Source organism: Tupaia chinensis, unplaced genomic scaffold, assembly GCF_000334495.1.
Source record: "Tupaia chinensis unplaced genomic scaffold, TupChi_1.0 Scaffold000303_1, whole genome shotgun sequence".
In the NCBI taxonomy this organism is placed as follows: domain Eukaryota; kingdom Metazoa; phylum Chordata; class Mammalia; order Scandentia; family Tupaiidae; genus Tupaia; species Tupaia belangeri.
The window spans coordinates 1499674-1522600 of NW_006159793.1; the positions used below are offsets into that span (position 1 = coordinate 1499674).

The 22927-nt window shown below is 50.7% G+C and overlaps 1 protein-coding gene across 1 annotated transcript in view; it reads right to left on the bottom strand.

The window, feature by feature from the left end:
• Positions 1–15793, bottom strand: part of CSF1R (colony stimulating factor 1 receptor) — a 43449-nt gene extending 27656 nt beyond the window's left edge. Inside the window, exons 1-6 of the mRNA XM_006150882.2 lie at positions 15555–15793; positions 10758–11015; positions 10045–10329; positions 7964–8100; positions 7176–7338; positions 2123–2309 (exon numbers count right to left, since the gene is read on the bottom strand). Coding sequence (XP_006150944.1) covers positions 2123–2309; positions 7176–7338; positions 7964–8100; positions 10045–10329; positions 10758–11015; positions 15555–15603 — 1079 coding nt within the window. The 5' untranslated portion in view covers positions 15604–15793. The remainder of the gene's footprint in view (positions 1–2122; positions 2310–7175; positions 7339–7963; positions 8101–10044; positions 10330–10757; positions 11016–15554) is intronic.
• Between the last annotated feature and the right edge of the window lie 7134 nt (positions 15794–22927).

Sequence of the window (22927 nt, forward strand, 5' to 3'; positions counted from 1 at the left end):
ATAAAAATTCTAGCCCAGGGCTGGCAAATCACTCTCTGCTCGTGAGCCAGCATTGCTGCAAATACTATCTAGGGACCATGTTAAGAAGGCTCCGAGGCTGCATCCAGACTCTGCAGGAAAGAGTTGCAGAAAAATGGATGTGGGATGTCTGTCATGAGTACGGGGGTTGGGGGGGCAGTAAGGCACGTGCCATGTATTTGCTGTCTTTAAGTGAACACTCTCATTCTAATAGAACAGGTAAGAAACTATAGTCTTAATACCTGGTATCAGTGTTCTTCTCGGGAGGAACCTCTCATTTAGAAACTACCTGATTAGGCCACCTTGGGTGGGAAAGAAAGACCCTGAGGACGTAAACACACAGCCCTCCTCATGTTCGTTCCTGAGATAACTAACACCTACCCCTTCACCTGAACAGAGTTCAGCTTTTTGCATCATCCAAAGTCACCGTTAAGGACACACCCGTTACATGAGCTCAAATCTGATGGCTCTTTGGTGACCAGGTTTGTCTGCTCTGTGCTGAATGGTCCCAAACTGTGAGTTTTAAGGGATCTCACAGTTCCTTTCCAGTCATCTCTTTGCTGATGGACCCCTGAAACCTATATGTGGACCGGTCTCTCCTGAAAGTCCACAGATGATAGAATCAGAACTGCTTCAGACAGGGGGAAGATAGGAACCCTGGTCAGAAAGGACAAGAGGGAACTGAGAGAAGTAAGTGGGGGCAGAACATCCTCGTTTCTTCTGATGACAGGCAAGATTCCAGGAAGCAATGAGGTTTGGGGTTCAGGGCCTTGAACAAGAACCCCAGACAATTCCGGAGTTGGAAGATGCCTAAAGAGTTATCTAGCCAGGCCAGCAGATGGCATGAGGTTAAGGCAGCTGGATCTTACATGGCTGACTGTGTGGTCTGAGTCCCAGACCTAGAGGTCTGAAAAAACACGCCAGGTCCATGTGTATGCATGCCCAAAATCCTGAGAGGAGAATGCAGAAGGGACTGTGGTGTGGTCATCTTCCCTGGGGCGTGCTTTCTCACGTTCTCTCTCTCTCTCTTTCTCTGGTGAGCACATGTGCCCTATAACAATAAATAAATAAATAAATAAATACATAAATAAATAAAAATAAAAATTCTAGCCCAGGGCTGGCAAATCACTCTCTGCTCGTGAGCCAGCATTGCTGCAAATACTATCTAGGGACCATGTTAAGAAGGCTCCGAGGCTGCATCCAGACTCTGCAGGAAAGAGTTGCAGAAAAATGGATGTGGGATGTCTGTCATGAGTACGGGGGTTGGGGGGGCAGTAAGGCACGTGCCATGTATTTGCTGTCTTTAAGTGAACACTCTCATTCTAATAGAACAGGTAAGAAACTATAGTCTTAATACCTGGTATCAGTGTTCTTCTCGGGAGGAACCTCTCATTTAGAAACTACCTGATTAGGCCACCTTGGGTGGGAAAGAAAGACCCTGAGGACGTAATGTGTAAGGAGCCAGGAAAAAGATGGCGAAAGGGTATGTGTGGAATACGTGGGATCCCGGAGTGGGGAGCTAGGAAGAGAAGATGCAGATCTGGCTGCACTTTATGAGAAGAGTTTTGAGCCCCTGGAGAAGGTAGCTGGTGGGGAATTCTCTGGGCTGGGCAGCCACAGGCCTTTTGAGTTCTGTCACCGTGTCTATGATGACGTGATGCCGGTTCCCTCTGCCCCCGGACCTGTACGATGACAGACAGCGTGTGCGGTCATTGATAGGACCGTGTCCGTGAGTGGCAATTATGGCAAAGGGGCGTTTCCTGCTTTGGTGTGGCTACGAAAAAGGCATTAAATGAGGTTGCACGTTTGTGAGGGACCACGGGAATGCACGCCCTCAACAAGTAATAGGATTCTTGGGGAAGGCATTGCATTTTCCGAGGACATGGGAACAGAGACGTGAGTCAAGTGGATCCGAATCTCAAAACAGATGATTGGTCCTGGGGTTTCACATGGTCGGGGAAAGCTGAGTCCAGAGAGGGGAGGGGCTTGCTCAAGACTACTCAGCGAGGTTGGGTTCTGACCCAAGGGTCCTGATTCTGGCTGACCCAAGCATCTGTATCTGGCTGTGAGACTATGTGGACAGATGGGAGCGGGCAGGTGGTACCTGTAGGTGTCCTTGCTGGTGACAAAGTTGAGCTTGGGCTGGTGGTCCGAGAAGGGCCCCAGGTAGGTCCAATTGAAGCCTTGTAGGCTTGGGTAGGCCTCCACCTTGACTCTGAGGCTGAGCTTCTCACCCACGGTCACCTCCTGGAGGAGGTTCTGCTCAGAGGTCAAGTTCAGGTAGGCACTCTCTGAAAAGCAGAGACGCAGAGATCTGGCATTAGTGGGAAGACATCTGTTTATTTATTAACCAGTGGTCCCTCCACTGGTCCAGTCCCTGAGCACCTACTGTGCACAGTCCCCGCTCCCAGCCAAGACCTGCTGCTGGCAGCTCTCTTCCCACCACCCACCTCTGACACCCAGAGCCCAAAATTCTTCTCACTGAATCTAGGAAGATCGGGGCAAATTTCTAACCCCCTTTGACCTTCATTTCCTTATTTGTATAATGAAGAAATTGAGTTTACCTATGATTTTCTAACTTTTTAAAAATGTTCTATAACACAAAAATAATCTGGTGTTTCTTTCACATGGCTTCATCCATTTGCCCTTCTTTTTTTCTTTTTAATATTTGCCATAGGGTGTGTACATTTGCTGGAGAGAGAGAGATGGGTGAAGGAATTGAGAAAGCTCCCCCCCACCATGGGGGAGGACCAAGCCACAATCCTTTCTCTTCTATTCTTGAGATTTTAGGCACACCTCCACACATACCCAGAGTGTTTTCTTAAGCCACCGAGTCCAGGACTCGAACCAAGTAGTCAGCCACATCAGATCCAGATGTCTCAACTATCATGCCACTGGCTGGCCTATCTCCCCTTCTTTGGTATAAGTCACTCAGCGTGGCTCCCACAGCAGGCCTGCGGCAGGCACGTGGCCCAGGCCAGCCCATCAATGTCACTTTCCGCCCCCCGGACCAGTGATCGGTTTGGGTTAGGCACACGAGTTCAAGAGTTTATGAAACTCAACTCCATGCTTTTTGCTGGAACTCTGGGGAGAGAGAAGTCTTCATTTCACTGGGACTGCCAAGCTTGGCCCTGTTAGGGCCCCACAGGGGATTCCTGCCTGAGGACTAGGCTCAAAAGAAAAGGTAGAGGCCTAGCCATGGTGGCATGTGCTGCCAACACACTGTGTGTCACCATCCAGACCACGTGGAGATCCAGGTTCCATTTCCTCAAGGTCAGGCATGGTGACATGCACCTGTAATCCCAGAGACTCAGGGAGACCGAGGCTGGAGGACTGCGAGCTCGAGACCAGCCTAGGTGACATAGGGAGACCCTGTCTCCAAAGGAACCAGGGGTGGGTGGTGACGGCTTATGGTCCAACTGGAAGGCTGAGGCAGGAGGGTTGTGACAGCAAGGCCTTGTCATCCAAGAAAGGAAAGAAGAAAGGAAGGGAAAGAAAAGGAAGGGAAGGCAAGGGGAGGGGAGGGGAGAAGAAAGGAAAGGAAAGGAAAGGAAAGGAAAGGAAAGGAAAGGAAAGGAAAGGGGAGAGGAGAGGAAAGGAGGGGAGGGGAGAGGAGAGCAGAGGAGAGGAGAAGAGAAAAGGAAGCTTGTGTCATCTGAACACCTAGATCCAGCTATTCCTGAATCAGTTTTCTGATTCTGAGCTTTTAAACTATAAGGCCAAAAAATTCTCTTTCGATTAGGCATTTTGAGTTGGTTTCTGTTATCTGTACCTGTGAGAGTCCTGACTAGTTTCTTCTCGTGAAATTTTGCATGGTTTAGACTCCAGCATCTCTGGTTAAATCTTAGGCAAAAACTCCTGATCGCTCAAACTCTTCACGCCTCTTGATGCCTTCTTAAAACCTTAGCCCTCTGCAAAAAGTCCCAGACGACGTGATCTCTAAGGCTGTCTCTCCCTTAATTCTAAAAACTCCTGATCGCTCAAACTCTTCACGCCTCTTGATGCCTTCTTAAAACCTTAGCCCTCTGCAAAAAGTCCCAGACGACGTGATCTCTAAGGCCTGTCTCTCCTTAATTCTATAAAATCTACATTCACACTTCTGACCTATCAGATGCCTACTCAAAAGCCTCCTGTGTCTCCCCATTACCTCCATTATTCAGCTTGGCATTCTAGGATCTCAGTCAAATCAGGTCTCAGTGTGCTGTCAGGACATCGCCCTTCTTCCTGTCCCCTCCCCGCCCACACACACTCAGTGCTCCACCCTCTGGGTCTTGTAACATCCTTGAATGCACGTGGTCATGCCAACAGGGAGGGTGTGCTCAGGCCATTTCCTTCACCAGGAACTTCTCTTCTCTTCTAGATTCTTCTGATCCTTCAACATTCGCCCCCACCAGGGAGCACCACTGAGCATGCCAGCCCGCAGGGCACCCTTGCTTCCGCTGCCCTTCTGACTACACACTCATGGGGTCTACAGCGACACTGCTTCGTGCATCGACTTCTCACTGTCTTCTCTCCCCGGTGGGTGTGTAGGCTTCTAGGGGCCACGCTTTTGTCTTCTTTCTCTCTCCGTCTTCACTACCCATCTGTCCATCCATCCATCCAGACTCCAACCACTTCCCACTACTTCCATCATTACTGCTCTAGCCAAGCCACCATCACCGCTAGCCTGGACTGCTGCAGTCGCCTAAATTGTCTCCCTACTTCTGCCCTTGCCTCTCTACAGATATCCCCAACTGAGCCCCCAAAGTCTTGGCACCTCCAAGTCTGATCATAGCACTCCTCTGCTCCAACCCTACAGTGGCTCTCCATCTCTCTCAAGAGACAAAGCCCAAGTCTCTACATGGGCCCACAGGGCCCCATGGGATCAGCCATCTCTGCTCTGCCTCTCTGACCTCTCCTGCCTCGCTTCCTCCCGCTTGCCCACCAGGTCACGCCAGCCTACATGTTCCATGAACAGGGCAAGCACAGTCCTGCCCTAACGATGCTGCCACCCCTGCCTGGACCTCTTTTCTCCCTAATGTGTGCATGGCTTGAGCCTTTGGCATCACCCAGTCTTGGCTAAATGCCAGCTCCCAGGGAGGTCTTCCTTGATAACCTCCCTGGTCGAAACTGCAAATGCTGTCTATCCACTTATTTGTTCTTTTGGAGCTTATTTTGCTCATTGCTTGTCTCCTCGCAGAGAAAGCACCCAAGTGCCGCTGTCATGAGGGCAAGGGTTTGTGTCTGTGTCATTCGTGGCTGTTTCTTTAGCAGCCAGAACAGCGACGGGCCCAAAGTGCCGATGAACACAAACACGTGCTGAGTGACATGCTGAATGGCTGTACTGGAAAACAGGATTATAACTGGGGGGTGGGCATTCTATGTGCTTTTACTCCTCTTCCCCTTTACCCTCAAAGCTCCCAGTGCACGAGGGGGCCCACAGCAGAGCTCACACTGCAAATCAGTGCACTGCATGGGCTTGGGGGCCAGGGGTTCTCAGGGGTCCCACCCAGCCTCCCCATCTCCCATAACATCCAACACACGAGGCATGGCCAGACCTAACGGCTCAGAGCCTGCTCCCACCCTGGAGGCTCCCAGTCGCCACAGAGACCTGCAGGCTGTCCTCAGCCCTGCTCTCTCCATCTCCTCATCTCAGCAGCCAGCGAGTCTTATCACCCTCCCTGCGACATCCCGGGTAAGAGACTGCTGCACAGCCCGCACTCTGGCCTGGCACCCTCGGTCAGCCAGTGCCAGCCTGTTTCTGGCCTCCAGTTCTCTGACCAGTCTATACGCTCCAAGCCGAGCCTTCTCAGACAACCTCCTGTGTACCTTCAGCCTGCTCTACCCCAGGCCAGGCCTGCTCTGTTTCTATATGTGCGTGCATAGTTCTCACGAGTCTACGAGGTAGTTACCGTGAATCGCTCCATTTTGCTGGTAGTGAAACTAAGGCACAGAGAGGTCAAGCAGCCTCCTAGCTGTTGGCGGAACAAGGTTGGACCGCCACCCAGGAGTGGGTGCTCCGGACCACCATGCAGGGGCTGCTCTGTGCAACCTGATCCCACTACTCTCCTCTATAAACCTTCAGGGGCCTCCCAACAGGATAAGGTAGGGCTACCCATCCACCTTAGGGCCTTTGACCCTCCGACTTCTGCCTCCATTTCTGCTCCCTCGTGGCCGCTGCTCCCACCACCCCCTGTCTCTGTGTCACAAGCACTCTACACTGTCTTTGTCCTTGGGCCTTGCAGATGCCGTTCCCTCCGTTCCCTCCGACAGAAGTGCTGCTTCCCTTACTTTCGCCTCCTGCCCGCCTAGCCCAGCTTCATCCTTCGCATCCCAGCTTAGAGGCCACTTTCCTCAAGCCTGGGCCCGGGGAGCCCTCAGTGTTCCCAGTGCGTGCTTCCCCCACACTGGCTGCTCACGTGTCCGTGTTCCAGGAACGCCTCTGGTCCGAGGGAATGAACAGATGAGTGGACAGACAGCCCAGAAGGCAGCTGCTGGCCCCCACTCCCCTAATAGAAAACGACGGGGGCTGAAGCGGAAGTGACAGTGTGCTGCAGGAACTCGAGGGGAGGGCTTCCTGGGAGGGTCTAGGAGGGCTCCTAGCCAGACCCAGGGTAAAGAGAGTCCAGTGGAAGTTGGGTTTGTTTTGTTTGTTTCTTTGTTTGTTTTACTATAGGGCGTGTGTGAGCTCACCAGAGAGAGAGAAAGAGAGGAAAAGTGAGAAATCCCCCCACTCCTGGGCAGGGTGGGGGGATGGCCATGCTGCAATCCCTTCTCCTCCCTTCTCCTCTCAGGATTTTGGGCACACAGGCACATGCACTGGTGTGTTTTTCAAGCCAGCAGGTCTGATTCAGCTGCCTTAACCTTCACGACACCTGTTAGCACATGGAAGCGTTCTTAACAGTGTCTCCTGGGGCCAGCAGGTGCTGGACTCCCATATGGTCACCTGTGGTTCAAGTCTCAGACTGGGGACTTGCTTTCTCACTCTCTCTCTCCGCCTCTGGTCAAATTGAAGAAGAAGAATAAATTAACTTATTTAAAATAAATAATTCTAAAAAAAAAAAAAAAAAAAAGAAGTGTCTCCTTCCCTGCCCTCAGCTTTCTCCAGTCAAATCCCTTCTGCACCCCTCTCCCAGGGTCCCAGGACCCCCACCAGCCACGGCCACTCTGATCCTCACCTACCACCCGGAAGATCATAGAGGTGGAATGGTCACCCAGGGCATTGCTGGCCACACAGGAGTAGATGCCGGCGTCCTGGAAGCCCACGTCATCAAGGTTGAGGGTCAGCACTTTATGGTAACGGTTGTCGCGGAAGTCGGATTGTTGAGAGACTGTTGTAAGCTGTAGGCAGGAGTGGAGAGGGCACACCAAAAGATCTGGGTTCAAACCCTCAGGCTGTAAGGATTAGCGTCTGCCTGTTCTTGGGCAAGGGACTGAACTCTGAGCCTCAGTTTTTTATCTGTAAAATGGGACTAATGCCGGCCTCCTGCCCCTGGACAGTGGGTAGAAAATGAGGTGTGTGCGCAAATGGCTTCGGGCTGTGCCAGGCACACTGTGGGCTCAGCGGGAAGGAAGGGGTTTCTAGAAGCAGCCTAGTGCCAGTCTGTCCTGGGACTTGTCCCTCCTCCTCCTTCTCTCCCACAGTCTTTCTGGTAAAGCCCTGTGTCTCGGGCTTTGAAGGTGGCCTAGAAACCCCCTGCTATGATAGGAGTGAGCTGACATCTGGCTCTTATCTACAAATGGGGCAAAGGTCATGGGTCAAGGGGTAGCCTACCTTCCCCCACCCACCCCTCCCGCAAGAGTCAGCATCCTAGCTCTGAGTCAGCTCCGTACGGACAGAGTGCGGGTGGGCCTATGCTGTGCCCTCAGCCCAAGAGGTAGTTTGGGGTGGGCCTAGGGGCTCCACACTGTGGCCCCGGTGTGCTGGGAGGACGGGCAGCGTCACCGTGCTCCCCCGTGGACTGACCTTGGTGTCTCCGCGTTGGAGGAAGACGTCGAATTGTACGTCGACATTGCTGGCTGAGCACAGGATCTGAGCCGCCTCCCCCTGGATCCGCACCAGCTCTGCAGGCTCTAGTGTCAAGGTCGGGGGCCCTGGGAGGACTGAGACGGGGAGAGATCCCTGAACGCCTGGGCTGGAGCTCTACCACACTCCCACATCAAACCCTGGGAGACAACCTTGATGCCTCAATTTGCCCCAGAACAAGTCCTTTGTCCCAAAGAGACCATAGCAAGTCCATTTTCTACCTCAGTGCCCCCAGTTCCACCACTATCCTCTGCTCTGGACTTCACTAGCAGCTGCCTCGAAGGCCTCCCTGCCTCCTCCACCCCAAAGCCTAGACTGTTCACAGCAGCCAGAGTGACCTCTTGAAACTATCTCCCAGCCGAGTGCAGTGGGTGCAGGTGGAAGGGTGCTGCTGTATGATACCAGGGCCACCTGGGAGGCCTGGGTTCGGGTCTCGGGTCCCCTGAACATGCTGGGTGCAAACTGTGCTCCTGGCTGGCAGAGAGGCTGGGGCAGAGTCGGGGCATGGTGAGACCCTGTCGCGGGTACCTGACTTTCTCTCTCTCTCATGAAATAAACATTTATATAAATGTCCGCCTTTCTCCTGTTTACAGTGACTTCCCATCACCCTCAGAGTACGGGCTGAAGTCCTGCTCCTGACACCCGAACACTAGCCACCCTTTGCTCACTGAGCTGCACCCACAAGGGCCTTCCTCCCCACTGCAGGTGGCCCCCACCTTTCCCTCTCGAAAGGCTTTTCCTTCATTTTTTTTTTCTGCTATAGGGCACGTGCGCTTGCCAGACAGACAGAGAGAGACAGAGAGACAGAAAGCGAGAAATCACCCCCCAGGGGGGATGGTCACGCCGCAATCCCTTCTCCTCCATTCTCCTCTCGGGATCTTGGGCACGCACGCACACGCGCCCGGCGTGAGTTTTAAGGCACCAGGTCCAGGACACGAACCGCGGTCGACTACGTGGGAGTCCAGCGACATAGCCATTACGCTAACTGCTGGTTCCTGGCTTTTCCTTCCACACTTTGCATGGGTGGCTGTTCTCAGCCTTCAGATCTTTATCTCAGAAAGTCCTCCATTACCAGCCTAGCTAAATGAACGCCACCACCACCCTCCTCAGCCCAGGAAACACGCCCCGCTTTCTCCAGCTCGGTCTCTTGTTCATCACAGTCTGTACTGACTCTCTGCCTAGTCTGACTTTCCAACGGATGTCCACTCCCAACAACTGCTAGCCGGTGCCGACACAGTGGGCACTGAATAATATTGTGCGCGGGTCTATCTAATCTGTTTTCCCAAGGCCCAGAGGACTCGCTCGAGGTCACTGAGGGGGTCGTGAGAGAAGCGGGGCCGAGGGCCCTGGCGCTCAGCCAGCTCAGGGCTCTGCAGACACAGCACCAGAGAAGAGCCCTAATGGGCGCCTCTGTCCATCACAGCCAGGACTGTGATCACCAGGGCAGGTGATGTGGCCTCAGACCCCAGGGGCACTGGGCCAGCACTCCACTCTGATTCTGGCCCTCATGGCAGACACCAACCCCTGAGCCTTGGGCCTGGCTTGCTCACCAGCCTCCTGGAAACCAGTCCTGCCTGTCTTCCCAGCCGGATGTGGACTGCTACCACTGCCACCCACAGTGAGAGCTGTCCCACGTGCCCACCACCCCTCTGTGGTTGCCCAGTGCCCAGCATGAAGCCAGAATGAGCAGGAAATCCACATCTGAATGTTTGGGGGAGCTTCAGGCCCGCCTTCTAGTCCTGGACATTCGGAGCCTGTCCTCTGCCCCCAATACCACGTCCCACTTGCTGTTCCCCCTGCTGGGGCAGCTCTGTGCTGTCGGTTCCTTCATCTTGTCTACACTTCCGCCCCCCCCCCCAACCCCCCTTGCCCAGCCCCCTAGAAGATCGAGGACAACCAGAAGGCGAAAGTGCTGGAAAGTGTCATCTGTGACCTGCCATGAGGCCATGAGGCCCAGCTCCCAGGATGGCTGCCAGTCCCTGCCGCCCTCCTTGCCTGGCCCGCCCGCCCTGCCCTCACACCTTTCTTCACTGTGAGCCGGATGCCCATGGACGACCGCGTCTCGCCGTTCACCAGGGCGTTACATTGGTACATGCTGCTCTCAATGAACTTGGCCTTGTGGATGGTGAAGCCGTACCAAGCGGAGAAGGAGTAGTTGGTTTGGCGCATGACGGGCCGGCCACGTATGCGCTTCAGTGAGACGCCCGCCTCCAGGGCCGGGTCGGTGAGCAGGCAGGGCAGCAGCGCATCCTGGCCCTCGAACACTGTCACCTCCTGTGTCAGCACGTTCCAGGGCCGGACAGGGTCTGGGGCAGAGGAGTGTACAGGGTTATGACTGCCCTCCCTCCAACCGATTCCTGGGCATTGGTGACAAGGAGGCTCAGAGAGGCTAGTCATTTCCCTGAGGTCACACAGTACCAGGGCAGTTCAGCTGGCGCTTCAGAGTGGGAGTTCTCGAGTCAGATGCGCCCGGACTCTGTTCCTGCCACTCGTGGGTGCTGGGTGACTCGGCCCCTCTGAGTGCCTGGAAAATGGCAGTCACAGTGCCTACTTCATAGGTTACTGTGAGGGCTGCTGCTGGCAGTCCCTGCTCCTGGCAGTCCCTGCCCTCGGCTCACACACGGGAAACGAGAAGCCTGTTTGCTACGCTCATTCACAAGGGCCCAGCCTCCTGCCCTTCGTGGTGGGGCCTGTGGGCCAGGCCCCTCGTGCGGGTCTCGGTCAGAGCCCTTACCTTTGACGTAGACGTGGATGGCAGCACTGCCCCCCAGGGGGTCTCCAGCTTCAGTGCAGCGGTAGGTCCCCGTGTTTTGGAAGGTGGCGTTGTTCGTGGTCAGGATGCTGTTAGGGGTGTCAGGGTCCAGGGTCCAGTGTGGGGAGATGGGGCCATCCCACTCCACGCTGCCATTGCCCACGCACCGCAGGGTCACCTTTACGCCTGGCTCCACCACCAGCTCACGGACACTGGGCTCTATCACTGGGACCCCCTCACCTGGTGGAGGAGGGGGATGAGAGACAGAAGTGAGGCCTGGGGCGCATCTCCTGAGTCGCCTGCTGAAGTGGGTGGCACCCTGGCAGGGAGGCTGACCCTGGGGGTCACCCTGAGCAAGGCCCTGCTGCTCTGGTCATTCGCTCAGCTTTCAACCCCAGTTCTGCTCTGGGATAGATGGACATCTCTGACGTCTGGGAGCCTCTCTTCTTCTATTTATTTATTAATTTTTTTAAAAAGTATAAGCCAGAGGGCAGAGAGAGAGAAACAGAGAGAAAACTCTTCCTGGTGGGACATGGTCACACCAGGGTCCCTTCTCCTCCATTTCTCCATCCTATCAGGATTTGGGGCATACACGCCTGGTTTGTTTTTCAAGTTGGTAAGGCCAGCATTTAAGCCAAGTAGTCAGCCATGTGGGACCCTAACCACTAGGCCACAGGACTGGCCTTGGGAGGCTCTCTTCTGTAATGGGGTCTAGGAGCTTTCTCTGCTCCTACCCAGGTGTCTGATGGGTTCTCCCCAACCCCTATCTCAGTCTTCCCTGCCTTGACTGCGTCATTCATCTCCCAGGAGTGGACCCTTCAACTCCATGTACAGAGGGGACTGGGTGGGACTAGCCGATGTCGAATGGTTACATCTCTGGACTCCCGTGTAGTTGACTGCAGTTTGAGTCCTGGACCCAGTGGCTTAAAACTCATGCCAAGTGTGTGTGCGTGCATGTCCAATATCCCAAGAGGAGAGTGGAGGAGGAGGGACTGCAGCATGGCCATCTCCCCTGGAGGGTGATTTCTCGCTTTTTGTCTCTTTCTCTATCTCTCTGACAAACACATAAAAAAAAAAAATCTCTCTCTCTAAAAAAAGTAAATAAAGCAGAGGGGGCTGCGTTCTAGCACTGAGCCTGCACCTGGCTCAAAGCAGGGCCCAAACAAGCAAATGAAAGAAATGGGTGGAAGGTTCATGGCCAGGTCCTCGGATGTAATTCATGCAGGAAGGAAGAAGGGGCGCGTCGGCTCTTAGCCCCGCAGGTTGGGTTCCCAGGGCCTCCTGATGGCCCTCTCCCACTGTCAGACATCTTGGTCTGTCGCATAGTGGGATGGCTCAGGGACCTCACGCCTCAGTTTCCCACCTACAAACTAGGGCCGATTGGCATGTTAGGAAGTTTAAGTACGTAGAAACCCTTCAGAACATCCGCTGTCACCAAACAAGCACTCGGGGGCTGGCTTCCGGGCTTCCTGTCTAGTCTCCTGGCAGCCCATCCCAGGAGCCCACTCCGGTAGCCCACCCAGCACCCCAGCTCTGCCACATTTCCTAGGCAGCCAGTCTCTCTTAAGGAAAATTTTCTTGAAGGAGAAAAGAGAACTAGAAACCCCCATCAGGCCCTCCGGGAAGAGGCCCGTTGCCTCTGCAGTGTCAGCATTTTTCCCAAGCTCAAAATAGGGGCGAAGGAGGGAAGTGAGAGCTGATTCAAGGCCTCGGAGGGGCTGCCAGGCGCCCCCCAGCCTGTGTGGGCGGAAACACATTGCTGGCGCCCAGCTAGACCCGGTTTCCGCCCACCCTGCCTCCCTCCTACGAGGGATGGGATGTTCTTACTTCTGCTTCCCGGCCCTCCTGGCCACTGTCCCCTGTCTAGGAGGTGGGACCCCAATAGGAGGGCAGTGCCACCTGCCAGGTGTCTGGGCGCCCTGGGTTGTGAGGCCAGGCTCTGCCACCAAGCCTTTGACTGACCCTCTTCCCAGCCCTCGCTGTACCTGGTGATGGGAGCACAGCAGTCTGGCAGCCCCTTAAATCAGCAATTCTCCCACACTTTGCCTGCCCTAGGGCCCCAAATTGGGAAGCTTTTCTCTCTGAAATGATTGCAGGATGCTATTCACGATTTGATTTTGTACCCATCAGAAATGTGCAGCCTCTCTGGCCAAGCTTCTGAGCGGGACTCAGTAAGCTCTGACCATGGCCAGAGCGACACCTGGGGCTGTAGCCCCCTGTGCAGTGTGACTTCCAGGAAGAGGGGCCCATGTGGTTTCTTGCAGCCTTTTGGTAAATCTCAACCGAGCTGGCGCCACTCTATCACTGCTGCAGCAATCCAGGCCCCTGACTGGGGTTTATTGCAGGAAGCAACTCAGAGTGCAGCCGCACCCCAGTTTGGGCTTGGAGCTTGGTTCTCCTCTTCCAGTTGGGTAGGTTGCTTAACCTCTGTGAGCCTCAGCTCAGGCCACGCTTCCCTGTCCCACCCTGGAGAGGTCAGCTGAGGATCAGTGCGGTGGAACGCAAGAGCCACACTCCAATGTCCCCGCTGGGCAACAGACGCCCCTGTCTGAAGATGCGACCTTGGAGGTCCACAGGCTATGGCTGCCACACCCCGGCTTGAGTTCTGTGCTTCAGTGCCCTGTTTCTTTTCCGCACCTTCCTGGTCTTCCTTTTCCTCCCCCAGCCTGTCCCTCTAGGCCTGCCTTAGCCTCCTGGAAGTGTGGTCAGGGAGAAGTGACTGTCCTGTTCTGTCCTTTCCTGTTGTCCCGGATATTCAACAGAGGACACAGCTGACATCTCAACTTCTGCCGCCAACTTCCTCCTGCTGGACTGGCTAGCAGGAAGGGAAGCTTGCTCAGCCCTGTCCTCCCTGGGGTGGGGACGTGGGCTTGATGAACACTGACCACAGGGCCCTCCTACACCTGTCCACTCTCCACCGCTCTCATCGCTCCCAAATTTCCCCCACGCTCAAACCCCTCCATGCCTTCCGCTTGCCTAGCACCCTTCCACCATTGCCCACTCCCAGAATGTGCCCAGTCTCCACTTGTCCCCACCGCACATGCCAAGGCCTGGGGCACCGCCCCTCCGTGCCCAAGATCTCTGCACAGTGATGGGGAGAAGCGAGCCTTTCCTTGTCTTCAGGGTGCTCCAGCACCATCTCCAAGGCCCTCATGGCAGCCCCCCACTCACTCATCATGGGTGTGCTGGGCTGAAGCTCTGTCTCCCATCTCGTTTTTCCCTGGAGCTGAGCACTGGGCAAAGCCTCCCTTACACACACGCATGCACACACACATGCGTGCACATGCTTGTGTACACACACACACACACACACACTGCCCCGAGGGCAGCACAGGCAGTGAAATCAAACACATGGAACTTTCTGGGGTGAGCAGAATGGGCTCTGCCTTCATTGAGACCTAATGGGTACAGAAGTGCGTGTCCCTTTGTCATACCTCGTGGAATTGTACACTTAAGAATCCATGCTTCCTGCAGGAAGGAAGTCCTGCCTCAGTGAGGAAGACCAACACTCAAGCCGAATGGCTTTGCTCAGGTCAGAAACAAGCCTTCAGGGGCCATCTCCTCATCGGAGACCACACACAGACGCTCTCCCCAGGGTCCTCCTGTGCAGAGGCCAGAACGAGGCTGTCCTTTCTCGCCACCACTCTCCATCCTTGCCCAAAGACCCTCCTAGTAGGCAGGCACTAAAACATGAAATGTCTGTGTCCAGCCAACGCCGGCCCGTGTGTTTGTCGAGACGAGAGCCAAGCGCACCAGCCTCTCCCGTCTCGTCAGCCCCCTCCTAGGTGGAACTTCTGAAGTGTCCACTGCTGCCTGGCATGGAAGTGGGGGTCTCTCCCATTGAGCACCCCACACCCAAGACCTGCCGTCTGTGTCTAGGCGAACTCTGGCCAGAGATACTCTGCCGCTCGAATTCCTCTCTCCTGAGCCCAGGGCTAAGAGAGACCAATCTCTTATTTGTCCCTCTACTCTGCTACCCAGGCCTTCCAAGGCAGGCCCACTGTCCCTCTGGGCCTAAGTCAGGTTCTGCCTGGAATCGTGGAGTCATGGGCTGGCAGAACTGGCAGAGCTGGCAGAGCTATCAGGGGCTCTGGATGGCCTCTCTGTTCTGTGTGGGTCTGGACCAGCTGCATGGCCTCTGTTAGGAGCTGACTAGAAACAGAGCCTGGGCTGGCTCCCTGCGCAGCGGGAATGCACTCCTCAGTGCACCCCACACGGCCACCATGGTTGGAGCCCCCTGCCCAGTCAGCTTGAAACACTCTGATACATGCAAGGACTGGAGGGAGGCAATCAGGGTGACCCGACCCTGCAGAGAGCACACAGGTCTCTCCCTGTCACACATGTGCACATACTCTTAGCAGGGATAAAGATGGAAATGCAGAATCTAGGGTCACACCTGAGACTTGCCGAGCCAGATCTGCGCTGCAGCAGATCCCAGGAGATGAGTGCTCACGGTGAAGTTGGGCTGCATTATTCTGGTCTAGTCCGCCACCACCCGGACACCTGCCATTGACTAGGTGTGGACACCAGTACCCTGAGAATGCCAGGGATTAGTACAGGATCCGCCGCGACTCAGCAGCTAAGCCAGGACAGATCCTCAGCCCTGGCTGGACCAGTGCTGCCCTCCGACCCCCTCTCCTTCCACTGCCTTCCCTGGACACATACCCACACACCAGTGCCGGGGACATAGAAGCACATCGGGGACACCCACTGGGGAGCAGGGCTCACAGGGACCCTCTCTGGGACACCCCCCACCTCAGCCCCCTGTTCTGCTCTTACCAGGCCATGCCGTGATGAGCAGTAGGGCTAGCAGAGACCCTGGGCCCATGGCCTCAGTGGGGAAGCTGCAGGCTGCTTCAGGGCTGGAGAGAGCAGGGCACTGGTTCCCAGTTACAAGGCTGCAGGAATCCCACAGGGATCAGACCGCGAGACACACGCTCCTCTCCTCTGCGCTGGCTGTTTGTCTTGTTTTCCTCTTCCTCCTTCTCCTCCTCCTTGAGCTGATCCCCTTCTTCCCCTTTTAGCTAGGCAAGGCAACCACAGAGTTTGGAAATCTTGGGTCTTTAGAAGAAAACAAAGCCATGACCCCCAAGGGGAGGAGTTGGAGTCTGGGGCAGGGCCAGCCTGAGCCTGGAGAAACTGGCCAGGTTTGGAGTCCTGGGAGAGGGACACGTCCCAAGATCAGGTGGATGGTCAGTCAGTAGCATGAACAAGGGTCTTCAGAGATCCAGGCAGCTCTGGAGGAGCCACACGAAAAGTTATGTTATTCAGGAGGGTCTGATAATAATGTCAAGAAACTCCCATGGCTTTTGGGGCAAGGGACACACCACCCCAAAATATGACTACAGAAGACCAGACTATGCCACCCCAAAATAGACTTCTTTGGCATCTTTTGAGCTGGTTATTCTGAGATAGGAATAGATAGACACAGGAATAGATCTGAAAGATTGTCTTTTGAGAAAGAAATTTACATCGCTAAAGGAAGTCTACATGAGTAAGATATTTGTATCGGAGAGAGGGCTACTCTCTCTCTTTTTTAAAAAAAATATGCTAATGGGTGTGTATACTTGCCCAGGAGAGAAAGAGAGAGACAGAGAAAAATAAAGAGAGAGGAAGTGAGAAAGCACCTTCCGGGGGGATGGCTAGGCCATACTCCCTTCTCTATTTCTCCTCTCAGGATTTTGGGCACACATGCACAGATGCCCAGTGTGTTTTTCAAGCCACCAGGTCTGAGACTCGAACTGTGCAGTTGGCCATGTGACACAGGAATAGATCTGAAAGATTGTCTTTTGAGAAAGAAATTTACATCGCTAAAGGAAGTCTACATGAGTAAGATATTTGTATCGGAGAGAGGGCTACTCTCTCTCTTTTTTAAAAAAAATATGCTAATGGGTGTGTATACTTGCCCAGGAGAGAAAGAGAGAGACAGAGAAAAATAAAGAGAGAGGAAGTGAGAAAGCACCTTCCGGGGGGATGGCTAGGCCATACTCCCTTCTCTATTTCTCCTCTCAGGATTTTGGGCACACATGCACAGATGCCCAGTGTGTTTTTCAAGCCACCAGGTCTGAGACTCGAACTGTGCAGTTGGCCATGTGGGATCCAGCCACCCTAACCACCATGCCACCTAGCTGGCTCCTTTTTATTATTATTATTGTTACCCAAGAGATTGTGTCTGTATAACAAGATGACCCTTACTCATCCATGAGTCTTCCCCTCACCCTCCTATAATTTGTATGCCAGCCCCTGCCCCAGAAGCCCCAAGCCCTTATTCCTTTCTGTATCTTGGAATGCTTCAAACATCTGATCCTTCAGACTGTGGGGGACTGCTGAGGGTGTACAGAATTAAAATGGATATTTTCCCCTGTTAATCCGTTTTACATCAATTTAACTTGTGGCCCAGTCAAAGAACCTAGAAAGGTGGAGGGAAGGCATTTTTTTCTCTCTCTCCTCCAGAGTACTCTTACCATTCCCATTGCACAGATGGTCCAATGCTGTATTGGAGAACCTAGACAGTGTATGGCCAGAAGAGAAAATAAAAGACATACAGATTTAAAAGGAAGAAATAAAGCTATCTCTATCTGGAGATGAAATGATTGTCTTCAATGAAACCACCAGAAGAAATTTACTAGAAATATTAAGTAAGTTTAATGAGATCATAGGATACAAGTTCAATATATATAAATCAATAAAATTAAAACTGGAATTTATTTTTAAAAAGTACTATTTAAGTACCAGCAGATGGTGTGATGGTTATGTCACTGGACTCCTATATAGTAGACTGCGATTTAAGTCCTGGGCCCAGTGGTTTAAAACTCATGCTGGGCACCTGTACATGTGTGCCCAAAATCCCAAAAGGAGAATGGAGGAGAAGGGATTGTGGCATGGCCATCCCCCAGGACGGGTGATTTCTCACTTTCTATCTCTCTGTCTCTCCAGTGAGTGCATGTGCTCTATAGCAAAATATTTCTATAAAATAAAATATTTATAATAACACCAAAAATACCATGAAATATTTAGGTATGAATTTTACTAAATAGTATAAGACCCATATACTCTGCAAAACATTGAGGAAAGAAATTGAAGAAGACCAAAATAAATGGTGAGATATACCATTTTCATGGATTGGAGGATTAAATTTTTTTTAGAATTATTTACTTAATTTAATTTATTATTATTTAATTTGTATTTAACAGAGAAAGAGAGACAGAGAGAGAGAAAGCAAGATACTGGATCTGGTACCTGAACTGCAGTAGGCTATGTGGGAGTCTAGAGCCTTAACCACCCTGCCACCTGCTGGCCCCAAGGCTCAATATTCTTAAACATATAAGTTCTCCCTGAGCTGATCTACTAGTTCAACAAAGTTCCAATCAAAATCTCAACAGAAATTTTTGTAGAAATTGACAAATCAATTCTAAAATATATATGGGAGGGCTAGCAGGTGGTGTAGTGGACAAGGCACTGGACTTCCACATGGTCGACTGCAGTTCAAGTCCTGGACCTGGTGGCTTGCTTTCTCACCTTCCTTCTCTCTCTCTCTCTCTGTGTCTCTCTCTGGTGAGCATGCATGCCCTACAACAAACTAACAATAATAAAATTAAAATAAACGAAATGTTTATGAGAACATGGAGGAAGTAGAATAGCCACAGCTTTTTAGGAGGAGGAGAACAAAGTTGAGGTACTTTTACTACCTGGTTTATAGACTGTTACAATGTTACAATATGATATTGGAGAAATGATAAATTGTATACATGTATAAATTATATACATGCACACCCATGGAGCAGAAATAGCCGACATATATGTGCTCAATGATACATTTATATATATATATATATACACACACACACACACATATATATATACATACATATATATGAGTGTGTATATACACACAGGCACACACACATATGTATACATTTCCTTTATGAGAAGGAGAGAGTGAGAGGGATAAAGAGAGAACAGAGATAGGCATTTTTTGATAACTATAGATATTTATGTCTATTTTGGCATTTTGACAGAGTCTCACCATATCTCTATTCTCCTGCCCCAGTCTCCCACTTAGCTAGGATTTCAGATGCATACAATCACATCTGGTGTGTTCAGGTTGGACCAGAAACCCAATCCAGCTCCAAGTGGTGATGCTACCTGTGGGCTACTGTGACTGGGCCTGGTCAACTGGTTCTCATCAAAGGTGCAAAGGTAATTCAACGAAGAAAGCATAGTCTATCCAAAAAATGGTGCTGGAGCAATTGGATATCCACATATAAAAACACAATAAGATGAAGATAAAACAAACATTGAAAACCTTGATCCAAACAATAAGCCCTATAAAAATTATCTCAAAATGGGTTAAATACTTAAATATAAAGCCATGCATACAACTATTACAAGAAAGAGCATATTTGTGACCAGAGACTTTGAAGATTAGGAAAAGAATTGTGTTGTTTTGTTTTTAATTTGCTAGAGGGTGTGCATGCTTGCCAGAGAGAGACAGAGAGAAGGAGAGAGAATAGGACAAAGCACTTTCCAATGGGGCATGATCATGCCCCAGTCCCTTCTTTTTTTCCCCATCCTGTCAGGATTTTGGACACATGTCCACATGAACTTGGCATAGTTTTCAAGCCACTGAGGAAGAATTTGAACCACACAACTGGCCATTGAGATCTGATACCCTTAACCACTAGGCCACAGGACTGGACCAAGAGGCAATATCTAATGTCTTTTTTATAAAGGACTTATTTCCAGCATACATAAAGAACTTTCAATACATAACAAGAAAAGAAATAATTCGGGTACGGCAGGTGGCATGATGGCTAAGGGCGCTGGACTCTTACATGGCCGACCATGGTTCGATTCCTGGACCTGGTAGCTTGCTTTCTCACTTTCTCTGTTTCTCTCTCTCTCTCTCTCTCTCCTCCTCTGTCCCTTTCTGGTCAGATTAAAATAAATAAATTAAGTTTTTTTTTATTTTACAAAAAGAAAAAAAACTTAATAGGTATAATCAAGGGACCAGCAGTTGGCATGTCACTGGACTCTCATATAGTCGACCACAGTTTGAGTCCCGGATCCGGTGGCTTAAACTCATGCCAAGTGCATGTGCGTGCATGCCCAAAATCCTGAGAGGAGAATGGAGGAGTAGGGATTGCAGCGTGGCCATTCCCCTGGGGGGGGGGGGCGTGATTTCTTGCTTTCTGTCCCTCTGTCTCTTTCTGTCTTTCTGGTGAGCGCATGTGCCTTATCGCAAAAACCTCTCCAAAAAAAAAGGGAAAGAATATAGATATAATTGAGACATTTGAACAAAGATATAGAAGTACAGATACACAAATGGCAAGTAAGTACATCAAAAGATGATGGAGGGAACCAGCAGTTAGTGTAATGGCTATGTCGCTGGACTCCCACGTAGTCGACCGCGGTTCGCGTCCCGGACCCGGTGGCTTAAATCTCACGCCGGGCGTGTGTGCGTGCGTGCCCAAGATCCCAAGAGGAGAATGGAGGAGAAGGGATTGCGGCGTGACCATCCCCCCTGGGGGGTGATTTCTCGCTTTCTGTCTCTATGTCTCTCTCTGTCTGTCTGGCGAGCGCACGCGCCCTATAGCGAAAACCTCTCCAAAAAAAAAAAAAAAAAAAAAAAAAAAAAAAAAGATGATGGACATCAACTTGTTAGGAAAATACAAATGAAAGCCATAACTATATTCTATTACATATTTATTAGGATAGCTAAAACCAAAAACAACCTAACAACCCCAAGTCCTATTGAGGATGAAGAGCAAGCTGCTAGAACTCATATATAAACACACATGGTGGTGGTGAAGATGCAAAATGGTACAGTCATTTCAGAAATAAGTTCAACAGTTTCTTATAAAGTTAAAAAGAAAATACATATAATCCAGTAATCCTGTTTCTAGGTATCCCAAGTGATATGGAAATTTATAGTCACACAAAACTCTCCACATAAACATTGATAGCAGCTTCGTTTGTAATCACTTCACTCTGGAAACAACTCAAATGTTCCTTAGCTGTTGAATGGACAAATTATGGTAGAATCCGTGGAGAAGTATGCTATTCCACAACAAAATGGAGCAAACTTCTGAGATACACAACAGCCCGATAAATCGCAATGCTTTATGCTAAGGGAAAGAAGCCAGTCCAATAGCGTCATACTGTGTGATTCCATTTATAAGGCATTCTTGAAAATGGACAGAAAACAGATCATTGGTTGTCAGCACAAAGAGGTGGAGGGAAGGACTGACTATAAAATATAATAGGGGAGTTTTTTGGAAATCATATCTTTATTGTGATAACGGTGACACGGCAACATTTGTTTGTCAGAAGTAGAACTGTAGGGGCTGGTTGTGTAGCCAAGTGGCTAAGGAAAGCCGGATCCCACATGGCTGACTGTGGTTCAGGTCCTAGCCAGGCAGCTTAAAAACATACCAGGTGCATGTGCATGAGCATGTGCGTATGTGCCCCAGATCCCAACAGGACGGAGAGATGGCGGAGAACAGATTGTGGTGTGACCACACCCTGTGCGTGAGAGAGGTGCGTTTTTCTTTCTCTCTGTCTTTCTGTCTCTCTCTGGTGAGTGCACACACTCTCTGAAAGAGAAAAGTAAAGGAAGAAAGAAGAAGAAAAGAAGAAAGAAAAAAGAAAGAAAAGAAAAGTAGAACTGTAGACTGAAAAGGGTTTTATTGTGTGACAATTAAACTTCACTAAGACAAGTGAGAAAACATGGGAAGGACCAAAAATAACCAATTTGGTCCTGAAGAAAAAGAAAAAAGAAGAGAGAAGTTTTTATCTAGTGGATATCAAGGAATAGCATAAAGAGAATATGATTAAGACAATTTGATCGCAGCACACGGAAAGACGAATAGCTCAATGATACAAAATAAAGATCCTGGAAGTGGATCTATGCGGACTGGAGAACTGGTAGACCAGGGATGGAGAGAGGAAGGAAAGTCTTTCCCATATGTGGGTCTGAGATCATCGGCTGTCCATATTTTTCTTTAAAGTACAATTGAGTTCTGCCTAACAACATTGCTGGCTGTGTGTGTGTGTGTGTGTGTGTCGGGGGGCGGGGGTTGTAAAGGGATACAACCACTTGAGAAAAAAAGCTTAGCATTACTTACTTAAGTTGGAAATATGCTTATCTTATGATCCACTGGACTCCCACATGGCTGACCACTCACTGTTTGAGTCCCAGACCTGCTTTCTCACTCCCCCACCCTCCCAGCTCCGTATCTCTGTAGTCAAAATAAAAATAAAGAAATAAATACAATTTCATAAATAATTCTTAAGAAAGAAAGATACGGTCCTCCAGAATGGACATCTTTCCAAATTCTTTCCCAGCAACAGCCATTGGTAAACGTTGTGTGAATACCCTTCCTGATGTTTTCCTGTGCATTACACTCCCATCCATCCAGCTATACTGTATAGTTTTATAAAAATAAATAGTATCCTATCCTATGTTGCAATATTGCATTGGGGCTTGGGTTCTGTTACTTAACGACACATCTTGGGAATCTTCCAGTCAGTACAGAGAGATCCAGCTTGTTTTCGGAATTGCTGCCTCGTGTTCACTACGACTGTACCAGCATGTATCTCCCCATTTCTCTAATGAATGGACACTGATTCCTTCTGATTCTCCTGTGTGTGTGTGTGTGTGTGTGTGTGTGTGTGTGTGTCGGGGGGCGGGGGTTGTAAAGGGATACAACCACTTGAGAAAAAAAGCTTAGCATTACTTACTTAAGTTGGAAATATGCTTATCTTATGATCCACTGGACTCCCACATGGCTGACCACTCACTGTTTGAGTCCCAGACCTGCTTTCTCACTCCCCCACCCTCCCAGCTCCGTATCTCTGTAGTCAAAATAAAAATAAAGAAATAAATACAATTTCATAAATAATTCTTAAGAAAGAAAGATACGGTCCTCCAGAATGGACATCTTTCCAAATTCTTTCCCAGCAACAGCCATTGGTAAACGTTGTGTGAATACCCTTCCTGATGTTTTCCTGTGCATTACACTCCCATCCATCCAGCTATACTGTATAGTTTTATAAAAATAAATAGTATCCTATCCTATGTTGCAATATTGCATTGGGGCTTGGGTTCTGTTACTTAACGACACATCTTGGGAATCTTCCAGTCAGTACAG